Source organism: Zonotrichia albicollis, chromosome 3 (assembly GCF_047830755.1).
Source record: "Zonotrichia albicollis isolate bZonAlb1 chromosome 3, bZonAlb1.hap1, whole genome shotgun sequence".
Lineage (NCBI taxonomy): Eukaryota > Metazoa > Chordata > Aves > Passeriformes > Passerellidae > Zonotrichia > Zonotrichia albicollis.
In genome coordinates, this window is record NC_133821.1 from 64,376,241 (window position 1) to 64,402,138 (window position 25,898).

Consider the following 25,898-nt stretch of genomic DNA (forward strand, 5'->3'; position numbering starts at 1 on the left):
TATAATTTTAAGTCTTTTAATAAAGATACCACATTCTTTCAAAATGAGAAACAAAATCCAATTTCAGACTATTTTGTCTATGAAAATGATGCATTTTCTATAGTAACCACTTCTATGCAGAACTTACATGCCACAGTGTTATCTATTAAAACAGGAACAACTCAAACTATTGAAATTCACTGTTCCAAAACTTGCAGTAATCTCATTTCTCTGGTTTTTCTCACTTCTGAGTAATAGGAAACGAGTTCTGGTCCATTAGCTCGCCCACTCTCTCCTGGAGGAAGTTGACCAACTCAGCTAACACAAAGACATGAGTTTCATCCAGGTCTTGTATGATGAACTTCTTTCCCAAAGCATTTGACTCATCCAAGTAGAGCAGAAACTGCTTCATTGCAGGGTCACTGTAAAGACAAACACACATCAGACCCCAACTCACAGGTACAGCTGCAAACAGAAGAAACGCCATTCAAAGACATTCCCAAAGGGTTTTGAAAAAGTGGAATTAATTTTCACAGCTTAAATATGGTTTGTTTAGTAAAAGTCGTCTCTTTCCAAGTAGTTTTGGTTCCTATACAGACAAAAATAAAATGGTAATAAAGTCTAATGAGTAGAACCAATCTCTGCTTGATTAACAGAGAAGATTCTGTTTGCTGCTGCTAAGGCAAAAACACTCAAACCAAAACTAAAACTCAAAAGTCCAACCCTTAATAAGGCAAGACTGAACTTACATTTCTGATTTCAGCAACAGCCTCACAAAAACACATTTCCTAAAAGCATAAGGATAACCAGAAGAGAGGAGCACACACATCTCACACAAGTAGTAGAGCACAGACAAAGAATGCTCACAAAAGAATTATACATTTCTCACACTCTAACTGAACTGTCACAATGTCACCTTCTAAACAAAAATTTAAATGCTTAGAAGAATACATTTTGGAAGTATGGAACTGCTTTTGTGCAGATATAAATTGCAAACATATTAAGAGATCAAGTGTACAGCAGAAATCTTAAACATCACATAATGCTATACAACAACCCCACAAATCTTGAGTGAGGCTTCCTTGAATTTTGGAGGTAGCCAGGGGCCTGAGTCTCAGTCCAGAGGTGAGATTATATGAAAACAGGTACATTGCACCTACACCAAAAGCTGACATTTACCAACTCCAAGCACATTCCTTTGGAATATGATCTACAAACAGAACCACGTTTGCCTTGCATTGAATTCAATCTAGAGCTGATTAAAAAAAACCAAAACAGGAAAGGAGAAATGAAAGATTACCTCGCCTCCCTCAAGAATCAGTAGAGAAATACTTTGTTCATAAACAACAACAGCAAGAAACTCTGTTTGCAAGCAATACAAAGAACAAGAGGGAGCATCTAACATTTTCAAGGAAAAATTGCCAGGATAACTGGATCACTTGTACTAGGATAAGTCATACCTGTCAAGCCTATAGATAACTTACATACATAGCTAAAATTTTAACTTGTGTACCTTTCAAAAAATGTTAGGGGGAGAATATTAGGGGACCACCAGACATGGTAGAATATAGCTTTGAAGCATAATTTCTCATAGTTAATGCTCATTTTAAGTATTTTACATCCTTTTCTCTACTTAATTAAAATAATCTGCAGACTGTTATATATTTTGAAAAAAAATTGGATTTTTATAATAATGTGATTGCTAACTTCTTCACCATCCTATTTTTTACCCCATATTCATATGCAGTTTTCTTTTCTTAAAGAGGATAGACATAAGTGGAAAACAGTCACTTGAATTGAAAAACGGGAGTTTGGCATTAAGATTTTCTACAATTGCCTTCTCCTTCTTCCCCCAAAGGCTGCACTTTTCTCTGCTTGTTCAGTACCACCCTTCCCACAATAATTCCTTTTGTCTGGGCTCTTCAGTTACTTCCAGGTATAAAGAAACAGGGTCTTTGACACAAGGAGAGGCAGGAAAGGCTGTTACTCACCACTCAACCAGAACACCTTTCAGAACATTCACCATTTTCCTGGCTCCCTCACGAACGCTGAAGAGTTGGCAAGAGCAGCCCCTGCTCTGGATCACACTGTGAAAACAGAGTTCCCTCTTTAGAATTTTTTAGATGTTTAATAAAGGATAAAAGAAGGACAAATTTCCAGTGCTGGGGTGCTTTTGGCAAATGGCCAAAGAGCACAGAGGTAGCCTAAAATCAAGTTCTCAACATACGGTTACATGGCTGGGGTTACATGCATATCCATTACTTTATACATTAGTCAAACGCTCCTTTGAGATTTCGATGTTTCCCTTGCTTGGTTTTAACCTTTGACTCATCTGCAGGACATTCTGCAGATTAGGTCCATATGTTTTATTTCTTCCTGTAGTTCTATCCCATTGTGTTTCACACTTCCTGATAGCAAAGAATCGATAAATCCTTCCCAGATTGTTATGCTCTGTTTTCTGTCACTGTCACCACTTGCGGAGGCCAGTTTGCAGATGTAAGAAACAACATAATTGCTGTACATCATTCTCTGAGTTATCTACATAGAAGGATTTTAGTCTCTATTTTAACAGTTTGCTAAAGCTTACGATATAGCATATTTATCACACTACTCATATGAACTATACAGTGCAAACACAAACTGACAGGTTATAGTATACAAAAGCAGTTAAACTAAGTATAAATTGTACCATATCAAACTACTTGTGATGTAAAAAGCTAATCTATAAATGCGAAAGCCAGTATTATATTATCATCTATAACAGCGCTGGCGACCACAGGAAATCTGAAAGAACAACACGCCCCAAACACACAAATCCAAACAAACAACGCCTCGGTTAAACTCAAGGACTCTTTAGGACAACGCTACTCCCCAGAGGAGCTGCTGGTACGTCCTGCCCGTCACCTCCGCCTTGGGCAGAGAGGTCCCCGGGGGCTCCGGTCCGCCGCACATACAGGGCTGCCCTGGGATCCGCTCCCTCACCTCCGGGGAACACAGACAGTTTCTCGGGACCCGCTCCCTCACATCCGCCGCACACAGACAGTTTCCCCGGGATCCGCTCCCTCACCTCCGCGGCACACAGACAGTTTCCCGGGACCCACTCCCTCACCTCCGCCGCACACAGAGTCTGCCGGGATCCGCTCCCTCACACCCGCCCTCCTGCCGTACCTCTTCCCTGCCGGCGGAAGTGCCTCGCCCGCGCATGCGCAGGAGCGCCGGGCCCCCGGCAGCGCCCGCGGATTGGCCGGGGCTGCCGGCGGCGCGATGGCGTCACGCGGCGCGCGGGGCCCGCCGCAGGGAGCGGCGGCGCAGGCGGAAGGTGCGAGCTGCGGCCCGGGTGGGGGGCCCTGGGATGGCGGGCGGCGCTGGGCCGGCGGGCTGGGGCTCAGGGTAACGGGTGCGCTGTTCCTCCCCGTTGGAAAGAGGCACAGAGCCACCCCCTCCTGGCTTCTTGCCCGTTTACGTGTTGCATTGCCTAAAGTTGGGTTTGCGGTGGTGTTTTTGTCTTTTTTTTAACACTCCCCAGCTGCGCAGTCACTGGCGGGTGGGTGGGAACCGCAGCCCGGTGCGGGACGGGGCTCGGAGCTGCCTGGGCGGGCTGTGAAACGGTGCGAAATGGCTCCTTTTGCGTTCTGTTTGTACGTGCCTGAGCGTGAAAAGCCCGGCGAGAGCCGGCAGTGCGCGCTCGCAGCCCCCAGAGCAGCCGGCTGAGGCGGGGCGGCGATCCTGCCCGTTCCCCCGCTCTGGCGGGACCGCGCCGGGGCTCCCCCGCATCGGCAGGACACGGAGCTGCTAGAGAAAGCCTAGAGAAGGGCCACGAAGTCGCTGGGAGGGCTGGAGCACGTCCCTGTGAAAGCAGAGCGAGGAAGTTGGGGCAGCTCAGCCTAGAGAAGAGAAGATTGCATGGAGACCCCACGGCATCCTTGCAGTGTCTGAGGGGTCCTGCAGGGAGGTCAGAGACTGATGAAGTCCTACACTTAATCAGGAACTGTGGTGTAGGACCGGGAGTAATAGGTGCAAACGAAAAGGGGAGACATTTAGATTAGATATTATGAAAGAAATCCTTGGCTGTGTGGGTGGTGAGACACTGGAGCAGATTTCTCAGGAAGGTTGTGGATGCCCCAGTCTTGGAAGTGTTCAAGGCCAGGCTGGATAAGGCCGTGAGCAGCATGGTCTGGTGAGAGGTTCCCCTGCCCATGGCAGGGGTGTTCGGATTAGGTGATCTTTAAGATCCATTCCAGACCCTTAACATTTGATAATTTGATGCTTGCTCCTGGACCTGAACAGGAGCTCCTGGCAGCAGAGCAGCAGTGCTCGCTTTGTCCTCCTGTGTTTGCAGTGCATGTTTGAAATCTTAGCAATTGTGGCACCTGCTGTCACTGAACCACGTTTATTTCAGACTGTGGTTAGAGAGAAGAGTAAATGTGAGTGTGGTGGTGTTCACAGGGGTCCCAGGACGAGGGAAAAGACGAGAATCTCGACTCCATGTTTCAGAAGGCTCATTTATTATTTTATTATATATATTATATTAAAAGAAAATGATACATTAAAACTATACTAAAAGAATAGAAGAAAGGATTTCATCAGAAGGCTAGAAAGCAATAGAAAGTAATGGAATGATAATAAAATCTTGTGACTGCTCACAGCCTTGACGCAGGTAGCTGTCATTGGTCATCAAGTAAAAACAATTTCACATGCTGGGTAAACAGTTCTCCAAATCACATTCCAAAGCAGCAAAACATGGAGAGGCTGAAGCTTCTCAGCTTCTTAGGAGAAAAGATCCTGACAAAAGTTTTTTTGTAAAATCTCTCTGTGACATGTGAGTACTGTGATTCTGGGAGTAAGGGAGCTGTCATGAGACAAGGAGTTTGGAGGCAGGAGAGGTGTCTCTAGTGGACTGATGGTCAAAGTCTTAAAAGTGTTTCATAGTGTGTTGTACTCTGTTGAAGTGAAAGGATAAACAATGGTGAAATAACAAAAAGCAGTCTGCAGGGATTTTGACAATGCTAGGGTAATGCTTTTGTTTTTCAAAAATCTCCCAAACACAAGCAGGAGAGAAGGGAAAAATCAAAACTTTTGGGGAAATAAGAGAAGAGGGAAGACATGTTAAAGGAAGGACACAAAAAGAGTTCCCTTGTCCAGATGTTGGACACTGAGGACAAAAGTGATATAAACACTTTTCTTGGTCTGCAGAGATTACCTTAAATTCAAGAAGGTAATTGAATTTAATTAGGCTTCCATATTTCAGCATCAGGTTTACACATGTGACATTTTATCATTTTGAGTTAATTGTGATTGTGTCAAATTGAGCTTATTTGACAAGGATTTGATTTGTATTTGAGAGATACTGGTGTGTTTTTACATCCCTATAAACACATTAACTCAATATTTCAGTTAGTACAATCGCACCAATGCAGACACTAAAATTTCACTTAGAAGACAGGAGTTTCATGTTACTTCTGCACTGTATGCAAAAAGTGTTAGTTTTAATGTAGTAGCTCAGTAATTCTTGTTAGTCAAAATAAAACTTGTCAACACAATAAATGATGAACTTTTAAAAGGGCTTGGTTACTAAGTTGTATTAAAGCTCGTGTCATACTGAGTAATGTCTTGATGGAGATAGGACCATATCTGGTATTTAGGGAAGAGTGACTTAGAAGTAAGAAAGGAAACTTAGAAGCAGAGAAGTTGATTGGAGATACTTAGTCACTAAAATGAACAGTAACATAATTGATAAAAAACTGCTTTAAACTTCTCTTATAATTGAAAGTCAGCCCATTATTCAGCCCATAATTTGAGAAATTTATTGAGTTCTTTAGCCAGAGTGCTTTATATGGAGTGAAATGACACAAACATGGTTTATTATGACCTTTCCCATCATGACCTTTGCTGTAAAAAGTCAGGGAAAAAATGCTACAGGATTTCTGCTGTAATTCTCAAATCAATCATCACTTTTTTTCTTTCCCCCTCAATATGCAGAATGTCAGTGGCTGCTTACTGTGTATTTTGCTACAGAAAAATAGGAACTTCTGGTCCAACCACAAAAAAACGCCTACCCTGGTATGACATCAGTAAGTAGAGTTCATTATATATTGATCTGAAGTGTTAATAAAAAGGAATGACATGACACCATGCTTAATTAAACAATACTGAGGTTTTAAGCCCTTGAATGCTTAGTGATTAAAAGCTTCTGTTTGTTCCTGCTCTCTGCTGCTGACCTTGCTTTGCATGGTGATGTGTAAAATGACACCAGCAGATTATCTGGGAGCAGATATGAACGCTAGATGAGGGTCTTTCCCTAACTAAATGGGATCTCCTTAAACTATCTTCAATTCCACTTGTGTCTGATTTTTTTTTGTGATCTCTAGAGCCATGAAATAGTTACATTCATAAACAGTGAATAAAACTTGTTTCTATTATTTCTTTTTCCTTTTTTACTTCAAGCTCTGCTTAGTCTCCGTTTTCTTTGGTGTCTTCAGCATATAATGACAATTCTTACAGTTCTGAAATTTATTTCTGAATATTAAAGATAGGATATTTCAATTTCTGCTCTACAGGAAGCATTGCATTTTTTTTCTTTTTCAAACTTCTCTGCCAGTTATTTCTTCAACATGTAGCTGATGCCTCTTGTCTGCATGCAAAATTCTTATGGCCTCACAAAGATGGAAGCTGATAGCAGTGGTTGTGGGGCAAGTCTCCCAATTCATGCTGAGGAAAAGAAATTATTCATGATAGGTGAGATGTGTTACAGTGGGTTTGCTGCTGCTGGTAATGATAAGAGTTTCTCTGGATAGAGATCCTTATATCCAGATAATCAGACGGATTTTGTAGATACAAAGTAGCTGAAATCTGGAAGGAATAATTTTATTTAAAAGGCAAATTGTTGCAAACAGCATGTATTATCTGTTTGCTTTATAGATTAGATTCAATTGAATTATTTTTTTAAATGTATTTACTTATGGAAACGCTGCAGGACTTCTCAAAAACATACATAGTCCTGTGTGTAATAATAGACACTGAAGAAATAGCTGCAACATGTAAGAAAACATTAACTCCTTAAAATGATTTTGAGTTCCAAATCACTGCTAGTGTTACAGGCAGAGAAAGTTCACTGTTGTTTCTGATAGCTGAGCAGTGCATGCAATTGAGAGGTAGCAATATTCAAAGTAAATGGCTCTGGTAGGATACATGTTTTATCATCTCGCTTAGGAGAGCAGGAAATCTGAATCAAGTTATGTTTTCTCCAGTTGTAAATTTTGGTTAATGATTTCTTGAAAGCTAGAGAGCAATAGAATTTTTTTTAAAGCTTGTTCTTAATGATTTGTATTCTTACTGTCTGATAATCAAATGGTAACTGTGCTTATATTGAGGTGATGCACACAACTTTGTTTGACATTTGGTTTTGATTTTTTCAAGGAAAAGTTGCAAAGGTAACTGGATCACTTATACTAGGGTAAGTTGTAACCAATGAACATATATGTAACTTAAAGATATGGTTAAATTTTAATATGTATATCTTTCAAAAAATGTGATAGTATTAGGGGACATTAGACATGGTAGAATATAGTCTTGAAGCACAATTAATTTCAAGTATTTTATAGCCTTTTCTCCACTTTGCTAAATCAAGATAATCTACAGACTATTATGTATTTTGTAAAATCTCTATGGTTTGTGCCAGTGGGATTGCTATTTTTTTTTATTATGTTGTTTTAGCTGATATTCATATGCAGCTTTTTTTTTTTCTTTAAAGAGGCTTTGTATTCATTACCTATCAAGTCCTGTCCTTAAATAAGTTACTGAAAATCGATACTCAAGCTCTACATCAAGAAAAACTGAAATCCTATATATATGTACGTACAGCTTCTCTAAGCCCGAGTGAATATCAAGGTAAGATGCATAATTGTTTGAGTTCCAAAAGCAGAATTCTAAGAGAGTAGAATGTTTCTGGAGGTCACCCTTATATAACAAGTAAAGTTATATTTCCTGAAATCTGTTACCAAGAAATGTCACCAAATTTATTTTAAGCTGCTGACTGGTTTGGGGTTTTTTTAAGATAGTTCTTTCTATACATACTTCTCTATATATTAAATAATTCTCTTTCTACAATGTCTATATGTGTGTGTGTGTATATTTCTTTTTCCATATCTTCACAAAATGTGAGGTGAGGGAACTGTCTTTCAGACTTCCAGTAATATAAAAATACTCTTGTAGGAATTACATACAGAGCCAGAAAAGAAATCCATAAAGCAGTGAGGAGAATTCTAGAAAAAGAAGCTAAAATCTTCCGGACACCTTTTAGTGGTAGGTATTGAAAGTAGGACTTTATCTATGGTTATTATTTTTTAACAGTAAGAAGCAGGGCAAATAGGAAGTAAAACATTTTTTCTTACAAAGTTAACATGTTCTTTGGTCCTTGAAATAGTGATGATACAGCTTACAATTTCTATATTTATATGGATTATCAGTCGGTTGTCTATTTTCTGTGCATTAGAACAATTTGTTTTCTTAAAGTAAGTGATGCTTATGAGGATATTTGAGAGTTGTTTTTTTGCTTGTTCCAGAGTGATTTAAAATTTAAGATACCAAGTTAATATTTGATATAATTTTTGTGTAAAAAAGGTGTTTGTGGAATGAAATACTCTCAAAATCTCATTCTAGTAAAGTATGTATGCTTTCATCAAAATTGACAGTATTAACTGAAAGCAGCAGTTTTTTGGATCAGTGTTACTGCTTTTTCAAGTAATTTGAAACAAGAATTTCCATTCCTATCAGAAACTCTGCTCCTGAGGCATACTGTCTATTCTCATTTAACTCTCTGTTAAATGATTATAGCAATGTGCATCTCCACTGTCATCTTATGAAATTAATTCTTCAAGGTCAGAGCCTCAAGAGTTACTAATAATTTGCAGCTCCTGCTGGTAATTCTGGTTGGTAAGTGCCAGCCAGGGGTTGTGTCTGTCATGTAGATACATGAAATACCAACTTGGTGTCACTAAAATGAGACAATCTCAACATTTTAGGATCAGCATTTTACTGATGTCATTCTGTCCTTGTTCACTGTACTAATTTAATGTGTACTAATTTAGAGTGTACTAATTTACACTCTAAATTACTGTGAACATGTAATACTCAAATATTTTAAAACTGCATATTTCCACACTCCACTAATAGAAATGTGTCTGGTTAAAATCCTCATTAATAATAACTTGAATTTCATTTGTTTCCTGGTCAAAGAACAATTCAGTACCTTTGATGGAGAAGATCATGAGTGTGCCTTATGGCTTCTCTTAAAGAGAACTCAGTCAGAAGACAAAGCAATCCGACTGCAGGCTGTACAAGACCTGGCAAGCAACAGTCACTGGCATGGTAATGTATGCTGATGTAGCCTAATTTGTCCCAAAAGTTCCACAGAGTCTCAGTTAGCTGCTCCAAGTCTGCTGACAACATGAAGAAAAGCTAGTAGCTGCACGAAGCATAAATATGCTCTGAAATTTGGTCTAAAATGTGGGGGAATTATTTACATCTCAAGTAGCTGTTCTTTCCTAATACCCTGATACACTGAGTGTCTGCAGTGCAGGCATCTCTGTTTCCCCACCACAGGATTGTAACCATTGCTGTGGCACAGAGAGCAGTTCATGCTCTTTAGTTCCTTGGGTTTTCTGTTGGGATTGCTAATGCAGTCACAAGTTTTGGCAGTGGTGTTTTTATAAGCCTCTGTAAGAATCAGTTTAAGGTCATTGGTTAAGTTAATAAAAATTGGTTAGGAGCTGATAGGAAGTAATGACAAACCAGAGGTAGAGGGCTGGTACGTGCAAGCATTATCTGTAAGACATTTTTTGCCCTAGTTATTCTTTAATAGTAATAAGTTCTCCCTCTTGCTCTAGCAGCAAATATCCTTGAAACCCCAAGTAAAGGGGAGGTGTGTGTATGTGTATTTGTGTTTCCTCCTTTCCCCTCCACCACCAGGCTACATAAACTAGGTGACATTCCATTCTGGATTCTTGTTTCAGTGATTTAGTCAGTTGTGGATCTTTCACTTTTCCAGTGCAATTCCACACCATGGGATTTATCTTGTTTCAAATCGCCTTTTTAAAATTCTAAATAATTTCCACAGGGAATTTACACCAGCAAACTGTGTTTGAAAATATTTCAAAGCTAGGATATACCAAAACTGAGTTTTGTTCTTTGTAGATGAATACTCTTAGGAGGTGATTTCAGAGCACAAGATGTCCAGTATCAGAAATTCAGTGCCTTTTGTTATCTCCCTTTCTCTGTAGTGCTCATTGTTGAAGTATTTGGACGTTTCACAAACACTAATTATTCTTGCCAACTGCCTCATGACGGAAACAGGCTTTTTTTAAACTGATGCTTCAAAACCAAGTCAAAGAAAGTTTAGGACTGAAAGTATGTGCTGATTTTTCACAACCAGGACAAAGTGTTAGGCTCCAGTGAGTTCAGTTTGCAGGTATAAATTACCTCCACCAAAGGAAAAGTGTTGCCAATCTATGACTGTGAAAAGTATCTTTTAAACGGCTTGTCAGTTTTGTTCTAAAATTGTGTAACAGTAACAGGAATAGAAGGAAATTTTTGTAGAAAAAAGTGTTGATCCACTTCAAGGTTTTATTTTCTTTTCCTTCAGTTTGCCACTGAATCATCAAACTGTCCTATAATGAGCAGTTAGTGCCCAAGTGTATTTCAGCTCAGTGTAGTGCTGGTCTAACATCTGCAGTTTTTAAATTCTGGAATTTATGGTTAGAAAATCAGAAGGTTTTTGTAAGTGGACTGCAGAGAGATAGTTCTTCTTTTCAAGTATATTTCTTTTTTCAAGATATATCTTCTTTTCAAGTATATTAAAGTAGATCATGAACTACATTTAAAACAGAAGTATTTAAGGTTATTTTTAACTCTAACATTCTTGTACAACAGATTATCAGTATGCCACAGTTGCTCAAACCTGTGATCAAAGGACTGCTATAGGTTTGGCTCGATCCAAAGGTGTTGACCTGCGCTTTTTCCTGCCTCCACCACCATTGCCAAAAATAAAGACTGTAAGTAAAAGAAAAGTGGGTATTAGATGATTCTTAGTTGCTTACTTCTTTTTTACTACTTTTGTTGAGAGTGAAGTTCATCTAAAGTAACTGACTAGTAGTAAAACACCAAAATACAAAACTAATACATGATGCACCCTTGGGTATATCCGCATTAGGGAGTACCATGATGGAAAGAAATAAGGTTGGAAGTATTGATCAATTGTTATTCTTGGATTGTTATGCACATGACATATTTACAAGCAGTGAAGTCTGAGCCACTTACCAGTCTGACAGACACACTGCTTGTGAAGAAGTGTGAAGAAATCCTCCTGGATTGCCTTGTTGACACTGACAGAATCCTACACAGGAGCAGAGCGTGCTCCTGGAGGCCTTTGCCTCCTCAGTAGTACTTGGTGCTCTACTGTAGGCCCACCTCTTCACTGCCAGCTTTTGGGTGCCAGCAGATCCTTATTGGATACATTTGGCCTTGCTTTATTTTTAAGTTAAAAATCAGCTTAACACATTTGAAATGTATGTATATGTTATATATATGATGGTCTGAGAAGTCATGTCATCAGCTTCTTCAATAAACAGACCTGACATATGAAGTATAATATACAAGGTGTTTTGGAATGCTAATAGAATGAAGAGAGGCAGAAGGCCCTGTCAGAAAATACCTGTGTATCTTAACCAACAGAACTCTGAATATCAACTTTGATTGGGTGTGATAGTCTCAGTTTTTGCTTTCTTGCCTTTGTAACATCATGTGATAGTGGATCTCTACCTGCTAATCCTTAAATACTAGGTTGCACCAGTATATGGTTGTGGATATATTTTTACAGCAGTGTGATTGCTAGGTGATTGAAGCTAAGAGTTGCCAATCTGCTGCTCAGGAAGTTGAAGCAAATCATTGTGGCAACTCTACACAATTAAGTCTCCATCTCTGACTTTATCAAAGAATTAGAATAACGGCAAGTTCAATGATGGTGAGCAAATGAAATTCCTTTGTGGCATCTGTCAATATATGGATTGTTATACTGATACTTATATTAATTTTTCAGACCAAACTGTAAAAGAAATGTCTTCATTTTTTACTAATAATTTATACACTAATTTTAATGTTGCAGTACCAAAAGTACAGCATCACAAGTTGGTGGATGAGGAAGGTGATTGTCCCACTCTACTCTGCACCAGTGTGTCTTCTCTTGAGCACTGTGTACAGTTTTGGGCACTGCAGTATAAAAAAGATATTGGACTATTAGAGAGTGTCCTAAGGAGGACAGCAAAGATGGTGGATGGCCTGGAGGAGGCCACATGAGGAGTGGCTGAGGTCACTTTCCTGTTGAGCCTGGAGGAGACTGAGGGGAGACCACTGCAGTCACAACTTCCTTGTGAGGGAAGCTGAGAGGCAGACACTGATCTCTTCACTCTGGTGACCAGTGACAGGAGCTGAGGGAATGGCCTGAAGCTCTGTCAGGGGAGCTTTAGGTTGGATATCAGGATAAGTTTTTCACCCAGAGGGTGGTTGAGCACTGGAACAAGCTGCCCAGGGAAGTGGTCATGGCCCCAAGCCTGACAGAACTCAAGCAGTTTTGGGCAATGCTCCCAGGCACATGGTGTGATTCTTGGGGTGGTCTTGTGCAGGACCAGGAGCTGGACTTCTGTGATCCTTGTGGGTCACTTGCAACTCTGAGTATTTTATGATTCTATGAAAATTTCTATTACTTAAGGATGAACTTTTAAGATTCCTCTGGCAAGAGGAATTGGTTTTTCTTTTGGTCTTTGGAACCATCAGGATAATGTCACCAAAATATGAAATGTAAAGCTTGCCTTTTATCATTTATTTGGTGATTTTCTAATTATCAGTTTCTAAAGTCTTTACAGATAAAACTATTAAACTGAAGTTGCAGAGCACTTAAGTCCAAGGTTCAGATTTTATGGCCTCATTAGTATGGCTGATTCCATTATTTCAGGTATTCCTCTCTTCTGCATTTTGCTTCATGCTTTGAACAAAATAACCTAAAAGCTGTTCATGCTTACTTCTCACAGGATGATCCCATAGAAGATGAACTTCGTTTGTTGTTGGTGTCTTTACCTCAGACTGGTCTTGATCCGTGTGTCCAGTACTTCACATCTCTTGCATTACGGGAAAGTAGCCAGACTCTTGCTGCACAAATGGTGAGTTCCCATCTGCAGAACAGAACTGTTTGGGTTCTGTGTGCCTGCAGAGCTCGAAGATACACATCTTTTTCTGTACTTCTTATCATTGTAAGAGGAAGAGAAGTACAGATGCTTTGTGAGTGTAGAACATGAGCAAAATCTCTTCTAAATACAGTCTGTCTGCTTGAAAGCTTGTTTATATTTCCTAGCTGTGCTAGTTGAAAGGTGTAGTTAAGGATTATATCTTACAAGCCTTCCCATTAAGCAGACATCTCAACACTCTGTCCAAAACATTCCTTCCCCTTACAGTGCTCATAAAATGATTTTTCACATTTCATCTTACTGTTATTTGAATGTTCTTTTACTGATGAGATGATTAAACCTCCCTTAAGTCTCTAGTAAAATGGTAGGTTATTAGCACACCTTAAATAGTAAACTCTGTTACATCACTTGGAAGTGCCTCTTTGAAATAGGTCCCCCAAACCAGAACTGCAGCAGTCTATGGTCTCTTTGGACCTGGATCCAGGAATTCTTCAACTGTGTCTTTACAGCAACTTCCTAAGTGGCTTTAGGAATGTCATTTAAAGTGCCATTATTGTTTAAAAATGTTCTTTATGTCAGTTTCATCCACTCTCTCTTGTGAATTTTGCTTTTTGTTGTGTAACTTCCTCAATCAGTGATTTTTATTTTTTAAAAGATGCAATAACAAAAATGAATGTCATTTTAATAACAATGCTTGTCAGTCTTCGTTTAGAGTTTCCAGAGTGCAATACCTCCTTATTTTCTATGACAGTTATGTGTGCTATTTTTACACTATCACTCCTTTACTGTTTTCACAGCCAGAGCTCGTGCTACAAAGGGAGCTTTGGTAAGACATCACACTTGGAAGTATTTTGATTTTTATCGAGGTTATGTTGGTCTTTCTGCTGCGTGATGGAGAGACTGGTCTTCTGAGGCTGTGCCACATATTGAAGACCTTTCTTCCTCCTCTTCTAAGTTTTGCAAGTCTCAAGTTACGCTGATTCTTGCTTTTTTATGCTTAGGCAAATGATCTTAAAAGATGACATTCATTAGCAAAATGAAAATAATACATTTTTCCCCTTTATTGTGTGTTTTGAAGTTAATAGAGTAAGGAGACAATACTGAAAATGTAGTTAATATTTCCAGTTTAAAAAATTAAATACTTTTATGATGTACTGTTGTGTAATTTGTACATTTTGAGAAGTGCATGCATGCTGTGCATTCTTTAAAGCAATTTCTATAGATCATTACACACTTAACATTCTAGATTAGAAATCCTTTTTTTTAATGTAGCCATTTGAAATGTGTTACTATTTTTATGGTTTTTCATTTCAGGGAGGCTTATGGTGTTTTGGAGGAAATGGACTTCCATATTGTGAGACATTGAGTATAGTCCCTTCAGAGACAGTGGAACTCTTTTGCTTGCAGGCTTTAGTACAGCATTCTAAGGTAATTTGTCTTCAAATTGTAACTGAAAAGCCACATTTATAGACATTCCTCTCTAATGCATTCTCATGTATTGGGAAGGAGTTGCCATTTCCTTGTCTGCTACCCCTTTCTCCTTCTGTAAGAATGTTTAAACAACTGAGGTGGGTGTGAAATGAGCACTTTCCTGTAACATGGTGGGGTTTTTTTTCACTTGGAGAAGTGTCTGTAAGTTTTGTTGTTGTTTCTCATTCACCCTTACAAATTCCCTTGTACTATAAAAGTATGTGTCTTTGAAAAGGTAAAAGGGCAGCTCTGAGGATGTAATGCCTGGTTTTCACAAAGCAAAATAGTGTCATGAATTCACTCTAATTAGAAACCAGAACAGAATGCAGACCTTACCCATACACAAAGGTATTCTTTGGGCTAAATATTGCACAGCAAACAGCTAATAATGCAGTGGTCTTCCCAGGACCAGTCTGCTTTTGCAGGCACAGATGAGGAGTATGGAAGGAATTTTGTAACAGTGTTGCATCTTGTTTCCTATTGCTACATTTTTCTGTGAACACTTAATTGTTCAGAAGCCTAGAATACTGAAAAACAGTGTTGAGAACACCAAATGGTTACTGATAGTTGGGATGGATAAAGTGCAGCTTCCTGGTATTCTTTTCACATCTTCCACATACATAGAAATTCTGACTTAGTCTAGAATTTGTTATATTCGAGATTTTCAGTTTAAGCAAGTTGTGACTGTACTCATTCCAAATGCCTGTTGAAGGCCACAGGCTTGAGGCTATCAGCAGTTCCAAAGCTACCATGCGTATTCATCTGGACTAAATTGTTTGTCTTAGGATCAGTAATGATAGCAGTACTATTTGGAATGTAAAAAAGTCTTTTTCATTTTGAAGAGAAGGAATTATAATGATTGCATTTTGGGTGATGGACAAGTGGCTCTGGTTGAGATAGTGCTTTAGCAAATACAGACAATTGACCTGTTCAGACTCTCGAACTTGAGTTGAAATTTGATCATGCCAAGTGGAGACCATTTCATCTCCCTCAAACATGAAGAAGGGTAGAGAGTTAATACTCTGAGATTTTCAAGTTGTCAATTCATAGGAATTATGCATGTTGCATATTAAAACCTTTATTTCCACTTCAAATATGGCATAATAAATTCTAGATTAATCTAATTTCTATGCAACAAGGGGTGTGTTATACCTACTTCTTAAAACTCTCTAATTTATGAATTAGCAGTGTCTAAAAAACTTTTTGCAGAATGTCTATTTATTGTCACTGCATTTACTTTGTCATGCCAGATTTCCTCTCACTGTGATAAAATTGAAGCTAAAGGAGGCCTCCAGCTGCTGCAGAGGATATACCAGCTCCGTAAAGATTCAGCAAAGATCCAGAGGAACATAATCCGCATTATTGGGAACATGGCTTTGGACGAACATCTGCATTCATCCATAGTACGTGCAGGTAAAAGGAAAGCTGTCTCAGTGGTAGATTTCTACTCCAAAAGTTTCAGATAAATAAAGAAAAGAAATAAATAGAAAATGTCAGTATGCAATTCTGTAAATCCAAGCTGATGTTTGATGTTAGTTACAGTGTGCATTTTTACACAAAGGAGAAGTAGCAAAGGCATGGGAAAAGATGGTGAGGGTGATTAAAAATTTGCAGTGGCTGTGATATGAAGAACAAATAACTAGACTAAGACACTTAGCATGGAAAAAGCAACTGGAAGAGAATATGATAGAGATTTATAAAATTCTCTTCACTGGCATAGAGAAGGCAAAGAGGGAATGGTCATCTGCTGTTTGTTGTAATGCAAGACCAAAGATTCTTGTACATTAAATTATAAAAAGGGAGAACAAATAAATAGTATTTTCCATATATTGCATGACCAAAATAAAACTTGCCGCAAAACATGGTAGTTGAAGACTCACACAGCTTCAAAGAGTGATGAGGCAAATTCATGAAATGAAAAATCCATAAAGTTCTACAAATGGAAACAAAGTTGACTGCTGAAAATCTGAAGGTATAGACTAGAATCAGAATTGTATAATTGTCCTTTTGTATTCTTATTCTTATATTGGCCTGCAGCTTCCAAATTGCTCACTTCTGAAGAAAGGCAGCTGGACATAAAGGCTTTTGTCCTGGGCTCTGGCACAATTCATAAATCCTAATGATTGCTGAAACCATACATGTAGAAGAAGAGATTGAAGCAGGAGTGTCAGCAACTCCCTGGGACAGAGCTCTCAGTACAAAAGGAATTTTAGCCAGTGAATCAAACTCCAGAGATGAGCAGTTGGATACTACCAGTCCAGAGTTGATAAAGCTTCTCTTTTATTGCTGGATGATGCATAAGAAGAAAGAACCTCTAAGGCTCTTTTTCTTGCAGAAACTGCTGGCACAGGAAGAAGAAAAACAGTAATGCACTGTGTAGTAGCTGTGATGGGATATCTGGGAGTAGAGCACTTACTTTTGATTCTGAACAGTTATTTTTGACTCTTCATCTTGACTGAGAAATGCAAAACCAGAGACCAAGCTAGTTTTAGTCAGACTATCTTCCATTGTGTTTGGAGAACTGAAAGTAGACTTCAGATAGTATTCTTCTTAAGTACAACTTTCACAGTGGTCAGCATGTATTCTGCTTAGAAACATAATTTAAATACATTATTCTTAAAAAAGAATGCAGTCCTCAAAGGTCCTAGTAGTTTTGTTAGTTTAAGGCAAAACTCGAATGTCAGTTTGTTCTTTTTCTCAGTTTACAGTGAATGGTTTTGAATTAGCAGCTTACTGACTATACTAGTAACAACATAATGTAATGGTTTTGAAACAATGCTCATGAAGTAAATTCCCAGGTTTTATTTATGGACTTGACTATAATCTAACTGATTTATAGGCTGTTTTTGCTAGCAACAACAAGATTTATCAGGATTTTAAAGAAACGTGTGCATATGCATTTAAAAATATTCCTTTACATTTCTCAGTAGTCTGTGATAATTCCCTTCCATGTTTGAGAAAATTTTACACCTTAGGTGGAGTATCATAAAGTGTTTGTAAGCCATACTATCTTTGACTTAAAATTGTATTGAGAATTATATCCAATTTGTCTTATGTTTCTAATGTATAAATAGTATACAAATTTTAGAATAGTGAAGATATTTTAATCACATAGAGAGTTTTTCTTATGCTGGATTTTAGAATTAGAAATTATTGTACTTTCACAGTAAGCACCAAATTTTTTTACCTGCCATTGCTTCTGTAGGTTGTTTTCTATACCTTTCTTAAGCTTTAAACTTCATTGTCTCCATCTTGCTGGCATTTTAGCTGCAAAAAGAGATGAGATCTGTTCTTGCTACAGCTATACTGACCTGCTGATACAGTTTCTTTTTCTTCTGAGAAAGGGGTTCTTCTTCAGATCATAAAATGAACAGTAGTAAAATACATCTGAATTTTAAATTTAGGAGATTCCACTTAGCTAGCCTTGACTTTCCTGAGGTAAAGAGTAGATTGAAATAATTTATTTTGATGTTGCCATTCTTAAGTTTTAACATCTATTTTCAGATGTATGGTTTGATGGTTGATGTTTCTGAATTCTGTTGTTCAGATGATGTTTCTGTTAGTTGACCTGGCCCTTCCTTTTCTCAATGTAGGTTGGGTTTCTGTTCTTGCTGAAGTAATGAAATCCCCATACATCATTCAGTCTTCTCATGCATCCAGAGCTTTGGCTAATCTAGACAGGGACATGGTGAAAGAAAAATATGCAGATGGTGTTTATGTCTTACATCCACAATATCGTAGCAGGTAAAGTAGAAGGAGTCATTGTACATGCTGTACTTGGAGTTACTTGTTCTGCTGTTCTGTTACAAAACTTTGGAAGAGTTGACATCAGAGTGCTGCTGTACTGATGTTACCTTGCTACTCCTGTTCTTTGGTGGGTTGAAAGGACTGAATTTAGATTCTCAAGTGGAAGAAGAGTAAAAGGGGCTGGAGCAGTCCTTAGGTGCGGACAGAGTATTACTGTCATGCATGGAAAATCTGAGCACAGCACATGAAATCAATTGCTGCTTTGTGTGGGTTGCAACTGTTTAACCTTTGCACTTTTTCTTGGGATACAGTGCCTTGTAATTATTCTACTGGCAGCAGCACATGTTGGCCTAAGTTGCAGTAAATTTTCATCCTCAGTAACAGTGGTTGTGAGTCTGGGACTAAGGCAGTCTGGGTGTCAGTGGTAACTGTTCCCTGGGTCATTGGTGTTACTCTGGTTACAGTAAAGATCTAATGTGATGATAAGGCTGGAGCTACCAAGCCACATGAACAGTGGCTGGCAGGAAAGGTGTTTTTCATTATAAAGAATTATGATTTATGATATGGATACTTTCCATGCCTCATTTTATATCTTTCTTCTGTGTGGTTCCCTAATTTTTGTTTTTATCTGAGTATGCTCTTTGAAATATCATGAAATGTTGTCTGTAATGTAAGAAGTCACGTCATGTTAAAAAAAGCATTTTGGCATCCCTTAGGTTAAAAGTTTTAATTTGCTAAAAGGGCAGGTACCACATATCTCTTACAATTTCCTTTTGCTTGATCAGCCAGCCTGTCAGAGCAGACATCCTCTTTGTTCATGGGCTTTTGGGAGCAGCATTTAAAACCTGGCGGCAGCAGGACATGGACCGGCATTTGGATAGAAAAGCCTCAGAAGGGGAGGAGGAATACACTCAGTGCTGGCCAAAGGTAAAAAAGCAGTAACATTTTCACATGTGGCTGCTGCTTGCTGATTCAGGAGAGCTGTCCCGAGCATCTAGAAGGACACTGTCTGGCAGATGTCTTTTTCTCATTCAGTTACTTGTAGTTTGTTATACAAGTGGCAGTTTCCAAGTTCCTGATTATAAGTTTTTGTTAATGACTTGTTTGTTGTTCTTGCAAGGAAAAATGCCTGCTAAGTTTTATGTTCTCAACATCATTCACATGCTACTGAAAGAGGAGGCAATGGCTGCTTTCCTTATGCTCTGTCTTCTTTATTTTTCTTTTTTTAATGGAACATTATTGCTGAGGAAGATTTATAGAATAACATTTTAAATTAAGTTGCCTTTCTTACCTAGGTGTCTGAGTACCTTACTTTGTGCAGATTGCTATTTGAATATTGTTGGTGAATAAGTAATTACTGCTCCAAGCAAACACACTGGTATAGCCACTAAAAGTGTCTTTGTGAAACTTGAACTGATCAGTCCTGTTGGCAATCTCAGTAACTCATTTCACCCAGGAGAGGGAGCCAGGAATGCACGAGTTAGAGATGAATCTCCATTCTTTGCCTGCTTTGTGCCTCAGAAACAATCTAGAATTCACCAGCATGTGATAAAAGAATGACAATCCAGATGTAACATTTATTTGGGGATTAACTGAAGAGCAAAAGTCTTTCTTGATATTGTCCCCATAGTAACATCTTTTCTCCATTGCTTTCAAGAATTTAAGTACATCAATTATAAGCTCCTTTGGTTTTACTTTTCTTTAATTTAGACATGGCTTGCTTCAGACTGCCCTTCCCTTAGGATCATATCTGTGGAGTATGACACCCATTTGAGTGACTGGAAAGCAAAATGTCCTGTTGAGGCTCAAAGGTAAGAAATGCAGCATCTGCAGTTTGGAGGCAGGGCCAGGACATAGACCTGTAAAGCTGATCCTTGGGATCACCGACTCTTAAAGAGTCAATTTAACTTTTCCTGTTGCTTTGAAAAATCAGATTACAAAAAATATTAAGTATAGTCATGGTATGCTGAAGTTTTTAGCCTCATGGATAGCTACATGTGGCAATTTCGTGAATTTTTAGTCTGTTTTGCTTCATATTAAGGGTGACACTAAATGATGCTATTAGTTAATGAAAATGCAACTTTATCTCTTAAGAGGTGTCTTTTTTAAAGTGACACAATAATGCTTCATAAGCACAGCAAAAAAATCACTGTACTGTGGCTTTATACTCCTGATAAAATGAAGCATATATTTTCACAGAATCGTTTAGGTTGGAAAAGACCTTTCAGATGATCAAGTACAATCATTAACCCAGCAGTGCCAAGGCCACCACAAAACAATGTTCCTAAGTGCCACATCCACATGCCTTTTAAAAGCTTCAAGGAATGGGGAGTCAAGCACTTCTGGGAAGCCTGTTTCAGAGCATCACAACCCTTTTGATGAAGAAATTTTTCTTTGTATCCAACCTAAACATTCCCTGTTATCTCTTGTCCCTGTCACTGCTCCCTGGGAGAAGAGGCGGATCCCCCTGCCCAGCTACAGCTTCCTTTCAGGGGGCTGTAGAGAGTGGTAAGGGCCTCCCTGGGCCTCCTTTTCTCCAGGCTGATCCCTCCCTCAGCCTCTCCTCATAGGAACTGTGCTCCAGACCCTTCCGTGGCTCCACTGCCCTTCTCTGGACCTGATGTAGCCTCAACGTCTTTGTTGTAGTGAGAGGCCCAAAACTGAACACAGGACTGGAGGTGCTGCCTCACCAACCCTTCCCTAGTCCTGCTGGCCACGCTATTTCTGGTACAAACATACTGTTATTCAAAAAATGTTACTTTGATGATAAAATACAATAACTGTATCTGATTCAATCAGAGTGTAATTGTCCTTGCTAGAGGAATGCTGCTTTTACTGACCTTGAACAGGGTAGGTCAGAGGAAGATGCTACCTCCAAACATGTTGAAAAATAAGAACACTTTGGGCCTGCAAAGATTTTTTTTGTCTTGAATAGAATTTGGTTGTTAGGTTCAGTGATCTTTAAATCAGAATGCTTCAAACATTTATGCAGATATTTAGGCATGTAACCAGTACTGTAAATTCAACTTGTGTACTGCAGCAGGGGCAGGTGCACGGCTGCTTACAGGTTAAGAATCTGAAAATTAATAGTTTTTTTGTGCAGGGAAAAGAAAGAAAATTCAACATGTATAATAGACTGGGAACTTGGTACTTGTTCATTCCCTCCTCTCTCTGGCTATATGAAAGATCAATGCAATTATTGCATTAAGGAAAATGTGTAAGCAGGGAGAAAATGAGGAACACGAGACTGTTAATGTGCCTATTTGAAATTAGGCAGAAAAATTACAGTAAGGAGCACGTAGGTGGTTACCTGTGCAGGTCCAAGAAGAATGGAATTGGCTTTAAATTGCACCAGGGGAGGTTCAGATTGGGTATTGGGAAGAAATTCTTCACTAAAAGCATCGTCAAGCCCTGGAAGAGGTTGCCCAGGGAAGTGATTGAGTCCCAGTCCTTGAAGATAACATAAAGACAGGCAGATAAGGCTCTTAGGGACATGGGTTTGTGGTGGACTTGGCTGTCTTTGGGCTGGGACTCCATGATCTTGCAGGTCTTTTAAATGTAAATGATTTTATGATTCTAAGAAAACTCTCCTTGTGTCTGTCTGGAGCAAGTAGGTTAAAAGCAATAAACATATATTTCCTTTTTCTTTCCCAAAGATAACATCTTTTTCATTTCAAAATGGAAAATTACATTACTAGCTATTTATGATCACCCAACCATAATATTTGATAATTTTATGTGGTTAATAATAAATAAAAGATATTGAAGATATTTTTAACTAGCAGGAACAATGAGGTTGCAGTAGAAAAACAACCTTAGGTTTGGTCTTAAATGTACAGTCTCATTCACTGTTTCAGAAGTGAATTTTTATGTCTCTCTGCTAGCCTAGAGCGTACTGTTCATCTGAAAAAGCACATTTGATTATTCTTTTCATATGTGTTATAAAGCAATTTCTAGTGAGAATGCTGAGACCAATAGAGATGAAGTGAATTATTTTGCACAGTGGTTGCCCCCATATCCTGATGTTTTCATTATCCAAGGACCTTCTGTGTTTGATTCTTGTTACACTGCAAGGAGCAAAGTAAAGTGCAAGTGTTGCACTTTCAGGCTTGGATTGGGCATTGGCATTGGTTTTGTTTTGGTTCTACCGCAGATTCATTTTCAAACTTTAATGTGTAGCTTATCCTTTCCAGAGCTCAGTCTTCTTGTTTATAAAATGGAGATTATTGTGTTTTCATACTATTCCAGTAGAAAGCATTTGGAGATTGTCTGGCAAGTGTAACTGACATTGGTTGTGATTTTTAAATGTATTGGTTGATCATGCACTTAGTTTTTAAATTTCTGCGCATTGCTCCACATTTTGAGCAAAATGTGTGTGAGATTTGTTCATGGTGCAGGGTGTGAAGTTCATTATGTGTTGATGTTGCTTTCACAGAATAACAACTGTTTTGCTACAATGTGTATAATGAAACTATTTAAAACTCTATAAAACACCTTGTCAAGAAAACAGAAATGTTTGCTGAGCAAAATTAAAGTAAGACTTCCTAGCAAGAGCAAGAAACTGAATTTAGTTCAATTCCCATTGTCCTTGTGAAGCGATCCTTAGAAAAGTTCTTGGCCTTTTTCAATGTAGAAACAGTAATGAAATAATTAATATTTGTTTACCTAATTCACTTTCATAAATGTGCAGCACTAAAATTCATTGTGTTTTAACGTTACATTTAACATGTCATGCTCCATAGTGCCTGTGTTTGTTTTCTCTGTGCAGGGAGTCCATTGCTTTCAGGAGCAGTGAGCTGCTTGACAAGCTCAAAGCTGCTGGGATTGGAGACAGACCTCTGGTGTGGGTATCCCATAGCATGGGTGGTAAGCGTGTTGCCTGTTTGGTATAAAGCATTTATTTGCATTAAAGGTTTCAGAATAAGCCATTAACCAAATTCAGGTAGAACTGCAGTTATTCAGAATAGTTTATTTAAAAAATTGGCGAAGACCTAAAAATGAAAAAACAGATTTCTGTTTTCTTAATGCATTATATTTAATAGCATATACATTTTGAAAGGATTGTTGTTGCTGTTTGTTCTTACTGTGTTGATTTAAAAACTCAATGAGTTGAAATTCATGTAAATGGAAATCCAGAGGCAAAATTTTCTCCATGATCAGGCATATAGTAAATGTCATTAGCAACACATAACAGAAATCAAATTTGGATTTGCATCATTCATTGACATTTTATATTGATGCCTCCTCAAGCGTGATTTGGGTTTTTTTCAAATTAATCTTACATATTTGACAATCTAAGGACCAATCAACCAAGGCAAGAACATGGTTAGTTGTCTCATGGTTAATATAGCATGGTCATTATTTCCCAGTGATTTAAATCCCTGCATTAATTCAGCTTCTGTTGCCAGGTCTTCTAGTCAAAAAGATGCTGGTGGATGCTTCCAAGAATCCAGAAATGGATAAAATTGTAAACAACACCAGAGGAATCATATTTTATAGCGTACCTCACCATGGTTCCCAGCTGGCTGAATATTCCATAAATGCCAGATATCTCCTCTTCCCATCTGTGGAGGTTAAGGAGCTCAGCAAGGGTATGTTCACTTTGCTACCATCGAGCAACAGGAACTCTGCTAAGCTGTTCTTGGTGCTTTGGGTTTTTTCATTGTGCTGTCAGAGAAAGCTGGGGAAAAACAACAAACCTCCTTTTTATGTTTTGGGTTGTGTGTTGAATTATTGCAAGCAATTCTGAGTAGTTTTCATTTGATTGCAGTGGTGAGGGGAAAAGGGGGAGTCAGAAGAAATTATTGCATATGCTAGTTGGAAAAAGGGATTACAAACAAAATGCTACACCTTTTACTGTCATAATATAATAAAAACATCTCTCATTCTTGCCAGAAGAATGCTGTAATCTTATAACACTGTAAAAATTATGTTGCTCTTTCTCAGATTCTCCTGCCCTTAAAGAGCTGAATGATGACTTCTTGTCTTTTGCCAAAGACAAGAAATTTTCAGTGCTGAGTTTTGCAGAAACCCTACCCACACACATAGGCAGCATGTTAAAACTGCATGTTGTACCTGTAGAGTCTGCAGGTAAGTGAGAAATACCCATTTAATTTATTTAATTTGATATCTGTTGATGTAAACTTCAATAACGAGAAAAGATTATAAATATTATGGTAAAAATGTAGAAAAATAAGGCTAGTACAGTATGTGGGGTTTTGTTTCAACTTTTGACTGCTGAGATTAGAAGCAGCTATGTTTAGATCTTAAAATAACAGTTGTTTGTTTTGATTTTCTGAAATCAGAATAACATCTGTTAAAAAAGCAGGGTAGACCCTGGTCTGATGTTGAAGTCCTTTCATTTGGAATTGTGATTAGTTGTGGTTTATCTTGGAATAGGTAGGCTGCATAGTGTTTCAGATGCTTCTGTAAACTCCAGCTATTTTCTCCTTTAAAAAACTAAGAAAGAAAATTAGTCAACTGCTTATGGAAGGAAAAAGTCACAAAGCTGGTATTCAGTGTTAAGAATCCTTTACCTTCCACATCTCGTGAACTCCAGTGTGGTGGTTTGACCAGGAAGAAGTGGGAATTCTGGGAAGCTGTGGTCAAACCAATGAAGGTTTTGGGTTTGAGACTGGCACCTGGTGTAGCCAGTGGGGTTTGGACACACCTCCGAGAATACACAGGGGTTAAAAAGCAGGGCACTGCCCTTGGCACTCTCTCTTGGGACGTCGCTTCGAAGAGGTCAGATCACCCTCCCCTGTCCAGCCTTGCTGCTGGGCGGGGGAGGGGCGGCCATGCGGTAGGCCCGGGGCCTGGACAGAGATGGGGGTGAGAAAGCTCTCAAGGATGGAAGGGTGGCGGAGCCCCAAGAGACATCGGGCAGCCATTCCCCCCCCCAGGAGGGAGAGAGAGGAGAGCCGGCGTCTGAATGTGATAGCAGCCAGCCCGGGAGGAGAAAGGGGGGGGAAGAGTGCAGCCTGGCCGGCGGAGCAGCAGCACCTGTGGGAGTACCAGCATTCAGGGACAGACAGAGACTGAAAACTTTTAACCCTTTCTTTCATGATTGGGGCCTTGCAAAAATGCTAATCCTCCTCGAAGCTGAATAAGAAGGGAGATAAGAGATGAGATGAGACAAGGACCTGGCCCGAAGAACGTGGAGATGATTGAATGGGGAGAGATGATTTGGAGTGGCCTTTTGGCTGGACTTTTCTTGTGGCCATGGACTCAGTTGTTCCTGTGACACAGACTGCATTTAGGGGGAAGCAGTGGCTCAGAACCAGGAGGGTTCATTCGTGAGGACCCCCCGGCCCCAGGGGGTTGGAAAAATATGGGGGGGACAGATGTCCCAAAGCAGAGACTGTGCCTTTTTGGAGTGAGACAAGGCATCCTTGAAAGACAACCCTAAAAGCAGCTCTGGCCATGCGTCAGTGGTGAGAGCACTGGGCATGGAAGGAAGATGTCACAAGC

The 25,898-nt window shown here is 39.0% G+C and overlaps 2 protein-coding genes across 4 annotated transcripts in view; one reads left to right on the forward strand and one right to left on the reverse strand.

Moving 5' to 3' along the window:
* Positions 1 to 3,214, reverse strand: GTF2H5 (general transcription factor IIH subunit 5). Of its 3 annotated transcripts, none has more exons than XM_005490241.4 (3): positions 3,089 to 3,214; positions 1,971 to 2,066; positions 1 to 401 (listed from the first exon to the last, which is right to left on the reverse strand). In XM_005490241.4, the coding sequence occupies exons 1-3, from the start codon at positions 3,181 to 3,183 to the stop codon at positions 221 to 223; spliced, it is 372 nt and encodes a 123-aa protein (XP_005490298.2). In that variant the 5' UTR covers positions 3,184 to 3,214; the 3' UTR covers positions 1 to 220. The 3 variants fall into 3 exon arrangements, with proteins under 3 accessions (XP_005490298.2, XP_026651212.1, XP_074393783.1); XM_026795411.2 differs by having other exon boundaries at positions 3,148 to 3,213; XM_074537682.1 differs by having other exon boundaries at positions 3,047 to 3,176.
* SERAC1 (serine active site containing 1) overlaps positions 3,195 to 25,898 on the forward strand; it is a 24,894-nt gene continuing 2,190 nt past the window's right edge. The window contains exons 1-16 of the mRNA XM_005490240.4: positions 3,195 to 3,298; positions 5,959 to 6,050; positions 7,396 to 7,432; positions 7,730 to 7,866; positions 8,191 to 8,280; positions 9,214 to 9,345; positions 10,906 to 11,027; positions 13,059 to 13,187; positions 14,526 to 14,639; positions 15,932 to 16,094; positions 18,275 to 18,425; positions 19,214 to 19,355; positions 20,139 to 20,239; positions 23,197 to 23,294; positions 23,837 to 24,019; positions 24,375 to 24,518. Coding sequence (XP_005490297.1) covers positions 5,960 to 6,050; positions 7,396 to 7,432; positions 7,730 to 7,866; positions 8,191 to 8,280; positions 9,214 to 9,345; positions 10,906 to 11,027; positions 13,059 to 13,187; positions 14,526 to 14,639; positions 15,932 to 16,094; positions 18,275 to 18,425; positions 19,214 to 19,355; positions 20,139 to 20,239; positions 23,197 to 23,294; positions 23,837 to 24,019; positions 24,375 to 24,518 — 1,834 coding nt within the window. The 5' untranslated portion in view covers positions 3,195 to 3,298; position 5,959. The remainder of the gene's footprint in view (positions 3,299 to 5,958; positions 6,051 to 7,395; positions 7,433 to 7,729; positions 7,867 to 8,190; positions 8,281 to 9,213; positions 9,346 to 10,905; positions 11,028 to 13,058; positions 13,188 to 14,525; positions 14,640 to 15,931; positions 16,095 to 18,274; positions 18,426 to 19,213; positions 19,356 to 20,138; positions 20,240 to 23,196; positions 23,295 to 23,836; positions 24,020 to 24,374; positions 24,519 to 25,898) is intronic.